At 36.1% G+C, this 5799-nt stretch overlaps 1 protein-coding gene across 2 annotated transcripts; it reads right to left on the bottom strand.

The window, feature by feature from the left end:
* Positions 1–464: 464 nt before the first annotated feature.
* LOC107692846 (uncharacterized) lies at positions 465–5498 on the bottom strand. 2 transcript variants are annotated; one of them, XM_016492057.1, is made up of 7 exons: positions 5452–5498; positions 4450–4546; positions 3074–3370; positions 2714–2959; positions 1216–1367; positions 989–1126; positions 465–861 (listed from the first exon to the last, which is right to left on the bottom strand). In XM_016492057.1, exons 2-7 carry the CDS (start codon positions 4487–4489, stop codon positions 697–699), a joined length of 1038 nt encoding a protein of 345 aa, XP_016347543.1. In that variant the 5' UTR covers positions 4490–4546; positions 5452–5498; the 3' UTR covers positions 465–696. The 2 variants fall into 2 exon arrangements, with proteins under 2 accessions (XP_016347543.1, XP_016347542.1); XM_016492056.1 differs by lacking the exon at positions 5452–5498 and adding an exon at positions 4677–4756.
* Between the last annotated feature and the right edge of the window lie 301 nt (positions 5499–5799).

The following is a 5799-nucleotide window of genomic DNA, read 5'->3' as shown; positions in this document are numbered from 1 at the left end:
AATTCAACTCAAATTGTGAAACTCGTGTATTAAATGAATTCAATGCACACAGACTGAAGTAGTTTAAGTCTTTGGTTCTTTTAATTGTGATGATTCTGGCTCACATTTAACAAAAACCCACCAATTCACTATCTCAACAAATATACCACCTCAGCAGTGCCACAAACTGATCACCTCCATGCCACGCCGAATTGAGGCAGTAATTAAAGCAAAAGGAGCCCCTACCAAGTATTGAGTACATGTACAGTAAATGAACATACTTTCCAGAAGGCCAACAATTCACTAAAAATGTTTTTTTTATTTGTCTTATGAAGTATTCTAATTTGTTGAGATAGTGAATTGGTGGGTTTTTGTTAAATGTGAGCCAAAATCATTACAATTAAAAGAACCAAAGACTTAAACTACTTCAGTCTGTGTGCATTGAATTTATTTAATACACGAGTTTCACAATTTGAGTTGAATTACTGAAATAAATGAACTTTTCCACGACATTCTAATTTATTGAGATGCACCTGTACTGTTTCACAAAATAGCAGGTAGCATACAGCATATATTGTATCTATCAATGATCCTCAAAAACATCTTATTCACTAGTGAAAACACAAAATTTACATTAAGTTTTTTTTCTTTCTCACAAAGGTCTTAAATCTCCACTGAAGTGACATCTCAGACATGTACAGTATGTGTGTGTTTATGTCATATCTCTCCCAGTTTGCAGTAAACTGTGTTTATTGGTTCTGAATCGGGTTCTGCTGCCTGGTGAACTGTAGCTTTTACTTTAATAGTTCTGTCGTGTCCAGATTGCTGTTGCTCCTGATTGTCTCTCATCACCTCCACACTGTCTACCTGACAAGCCTTGGTCTGAGAAAGACACAAACCAACAAATAAACAGGTCACACAGAGTTTCATTGCATCTAAATTGATCAAAGGACATTGATTCAAATTACAATCTCACTATTCGGATGAGATTCAGTAAGATATTGCATACATGTCGAGATGGAGTGTCGTAGATGGTTTCTACTTTGTTGCTGACGATGTTGTTTCCTGGGGATGTCTGGGATGCGGCCGGCTTTTCCACTGTGCAGTAGATTGTTTCATGATGCTGTTGAATCACAGCATGACTGGACTGATACAGAGAGAAAGGACAGAGTTTAAAAAAAAACAAGAGTCATGATAAATACGTCCATTCTGAGAGAGAATTTGACTGAGTTATACCTGCGGATGAACTTTTGAACACTTTCTTCTCTTGACAAATACTACAATGAAGCCCATAAACAAACCCAATAAAACACCAACACCAATGGTGACAATGATCCACGTGATGAGTGACCGCGGAAAGCGCGAATCACTTTGCAGCTTTTCATGGCCTGGAGATAAATACAACACATTTTAGAAAAAGAAACAACAACAAAACAGCTATTTACACTAGACGTTTTTATTTAGTATTGTTATGTTATTGTTTTATTTTAATTAAAAAAAATAATAATTTGAAGTCCTGGTGTGCTTATGTTATGTATAAACAATATTCTTGATGGGGGAGGAGTCAATTAGGCCACACTCGGGTACGGCACTAAATTAGTAAATAACCAAGCCATCATATTAAGCTCCTCATCAACAGCGATCATAATGGAGATGAAGCATTATTAAATCTGAAGCAAAAGATCACAGACTTCAAACACATCTCAGAATATCTTAGAAGAAAACAACAGCCCTCTTCTCCTAATTTGTAATTGGTGAGTAGCTGGTGGCTTTAGCCCCCGATTATTGTCGAAATCCGCTGATCTTTTTGAAGACTCATGTCTTAAATGTATAATATAGATTTTAATATAAATTCTTTCACTTTGTTCGCCCTAGCGTAGTATAGTGATGAAAAAGAGAAAAGGTTGTTTTAAAACGCTGTGTCAGGTTAAGAGTTCTTAAACTTTCTTAAAAGTTCTTTAAACTTTTCAAATCACGTCTCGACAACTTGCACTCTTTTCAATTTGGTTCGTGTTTTTAAAAGCACAAAAGCCTTCGTTCGTTTAGTTCACTGCAGTTTTAAAGCGCTCAAGCTCTGCAGATTTCAATAAACCGCTATTGATAGTCGATAAGGTAATAATAAAGAGTCAGCAAATTGATGTGCCTAATAACTGTGCACACTTGTAAATGTATAGTTTCAAGGTAAAATGGAAAATGAAATAAATAAAATACTTTATATATTGAAGTTATTGATGCACCTTAAAAAATTTCTTAGCACCTCCAAGAAAACATTTCTGGAGCTGCCAGTGCTGTTCACATTTAGCAATTTGGCCCATATGATAGTTTACACATTGTAACAATATAAACAATGAAGCAGTTTGTGGTGCCAAACTTAATGCCAATAGTTAACCAATCAACAGTCTCTGTGTTTGCCTTATTAAATAATCATGGACTTAGTAAAGCCACAGAAACGCTTCACTTCAGCGGCTGGAGGAAACGGTTCTAAACGTCAAACAGTGATGTAAACACCCCTCTGTTTCTTCCTTCTGTTTTTCTTTCATAAGAAACCAGAAGGGATTTTCATGACCACATATTCACAGATGTGACAGCTAATAAAACACATAAAAACACAAATAAGAACTTTTAATTTTAACGAATATTCAGTGTGAAATCTCAAACCTGACTAAGGATGAATTAAAGTACAAACAGTGTGAAACATGACACAGGATCAGTATTAAATAAAATGCATGCTTACACATAACTTTGGGAGCCTGAGAATGATTCTTGCTCACGTGGTTGTTGACGCGGCACTGGATGTCTCTGTTGTCCATTGCAATAGTGATGTTAATGGAGGATAGATTGCCTTGTGTCTTTGCACAGAAACTTTGGTCGCAGTCAAACGTGGCCCAGCTGCCATCAACCGAACAGTTTACTGTGGCCTGACACGCAGATGAATTCAAGTCATATTGACTCACTTTGATTACAGGCTGAGAGACAGTGTCTGAAAAAAACACCACAGATGAGTTAGTAGCAAGATCTGAGCTAAGATACTGAATTATAAATCATGTGATAAGCATTCAATGTACAGTAAATGAGATAGATGGCTAGATCTTACTCTCCACTGTAAGTGTGAATGCAGTCAGAATGTCTTCCTCGAAGTTCGAAAGGGCCTCATATTGTCCACTGTCATTTTCCTGAAGGTCGTGTATGGTCAAAGACCAGTCGGAGACGTTAAAGCTCATTCGTTTCCTATATTTAGTGGGAACTCCCATTGAGTTTGCAAGCAACTCTTTCCTGTTGAATCGTCGCCATACAGGTTCTTGCAAATGTGACCGATTTCTGGGACTGATGCTCAGTTGGATTGAGCTTCCTTTCAATCCATAACGCTTCTCTTGGCAATCAGCGACAAAACCTGCGTGAATGAAAATTTCATTTGACTAAGCAGTCTATAATGATGAGGTTTTTTATGTTTTTGAAAGATGCCTCTTCTGCTCACCACGGCTGCATTTATTTGGTCAAAAATACAGTAAAAACAGTAATATTTTGAAATAATATTACAAATTAAAATTACTGTTTTCTATTTGAATATACGTGTGTTAAACTGTAATTTATTGCTGTGATCATGTGACTGAAGACATTACTCCAGTCTTCAGTGTCACATGAAACATTTCTGATTATTACCAATGTTGAAAACAGTTGTGCTGCTTCATATTTTTGTGGAAACAGTGCTATATTATTTCATTGTTTGATGAATCGAAAGCTCGAAAGAACAGCATTTCTTTGAAATCTTTGAATATAAATGCATTTACTGTCACTTTTTATCAATTTAATGCATCAATGCTGTAAATAATTGTACTTATTTTTTTAAATCTTACTGACCCCAAACTTTTGAATGATGGAACATAAGAAGAAAAATAAAATATGAAATAAAATACCAAACAGGAAGTGTACAAAATTACTTGAAGAAAAGCCTAATCTTAGATGCATCTGTATCTCATGCAAAGCTATCGCACAACTGCAAAAGACTTGTGCGCAAGCTGTATGAACTACTTTTTGCTCTATATATTGGCTACGCTCGGAGAAAAAAAAAAGTATAAAAGCGGTCACTGGGGCAGTACCTTTGCAAAAGGTCCACCTTTGTACCATATTTACCCCTAAAGGGTGCATATTGGTAGCATAAATATAAATATTGGTCTCTAAAATGTACATATTATTAGCTTTTGAAAGAACACCATCCCAGTAACAGCTGCCTTTATTTCTGAGTGTACTTCTGATGCTATATGCTTTCATTGTTAAGAAAAATCAGGTTCTAAATTCTTACAAATATATTTTTTTGTGTTCTACAGATGAGAGAAAGTCATATGGGTTTGGAACAACACAAGGGTGTTTTGTTGGGAACTATTCCTCCAATAATTAAGTTTAAGAAGAACCTGTAAGGGGAATCTTTTGACTGTTTTGAGCTGGGAAATTCTTCATAAAGCAGATGCGCACCTAAACTAAAGCAAAAAATCCACCGCAGAATGAGTTTCATAGCTGTCAGCTCGACTTTGAAGACTGAAAATAAGACACCAGATTTCCTGTTGAGCACCTGCAGGCAAGAAACAGGAAAGAAACAGAAAAGTGAATGTCAGCAGTGCATATCTTCTGCAAAACAAGGTCTAGAAACAGAGTAGCAAATTAAGCAGTCTAGATGAATGAATAATTCTATCTCAACCTACTGTTTAGACCAACTTTCTTATGTCCACTAATAACTTCTTATTTCCACAATAGCTTCAGACTTCTGTACTTCTGTAAACCTCAACAAAATAGAAAATGAGCGATTACTGTAAGTATATGTGGGTGTTCATGGGTGGCTGGGTGGGTGTGCATGTGTGCAGTTAGCGGAACGTTTGAATCTCCTCTGATCATGGGATGATTTTTCAATGTTTTCAGTGTTGTTTACACAATGAGTCACAGACAGCAGAAAAGGTCATCTCCGCCAACACACACACACACACACACACACACAGACATACAATTGTGAAATTAATTCAAATGGAATTTCATAATTAAAGTCTTGCCTACTCAATGTACACCACAAGCACTTATTATAGATTCTAAATGAAATCTTAAAGATCAGAAATTTGTGCTCTAAGTCAAGCAAATGTTTACGTGTCCACCTTTTTACATAGAAATAAGCAGATTACACCACAAACAACTAAACCTGCTTAACCAGGGAGCACTTGCTTTAACCAGTCATTACAACTTTAATGTAAACAAAAAACAAATGGCATGTTGTCAAAAGCATATCACTTGTGTTAAATCTAGAATTGCAGACCTGAAGACATTGTACGTTCAGAAACAGCTGTGCACACGTTGCACAGTTATGAGAACTCGGTATATTTTATAATGAATTAAAATGAAACCGAATATGCATGCATTCACATTTCACTCATTACATGTCAAATGTATAAAAGCAAGAAATTGATCCCATACTATAGAGCAAGTCCTTACCTGCAAGATCTGTTGCAGTAAATGTCTTAAACAGGATGAGACGCAATGGTTTTCCACTCTCAAACTCAAAAATACTGTCTTCCTGTTCATTTGCATGTTTGAAACAAGTGGGTTCAGTTCTATTTCTACCCTACAATATGAAAGTGATGTCAGACGGAAACTATGATTAATACATCACAATGTACTGCAACATCTATCTATCTATCTATCTATCTGTCTGAAATTGATCCCATACTATAGAGCAAGTCCTTACCTGCAAGATCTGTTGCAGTAAATGTCTTAAACAGGATGAGACGCAATGGTTTTCCACTCTCAAACTCAAAAATACTGTCTTCCTGTTCATTTGCA

This window comes from Sinocyclocheilus anshuiensis, unplaced genomic scaffold, assembly GCF_001515605.1.
Source record: "Sinocyclocheilus anshuiensis isolate Anshui unplaced genomic scaffold, SAMN03320099.WGS_v1.1 scaffold674, whole genome shotgun sequence".
In the NCBI taxonomy this organism is placed as follows: Eukaryota; Metazoa; Chordata; class Actinopteri; order Cypriniformes; family Cyprinidae; genus Sinocyclocheilus; species Sinocyclocheilus anshuiensis.
The sequence above is the reverse complement of the archived record's forward strand: the minus strand, read 5'-3'. Positions and strand labels throughout refer to the sequence as shown.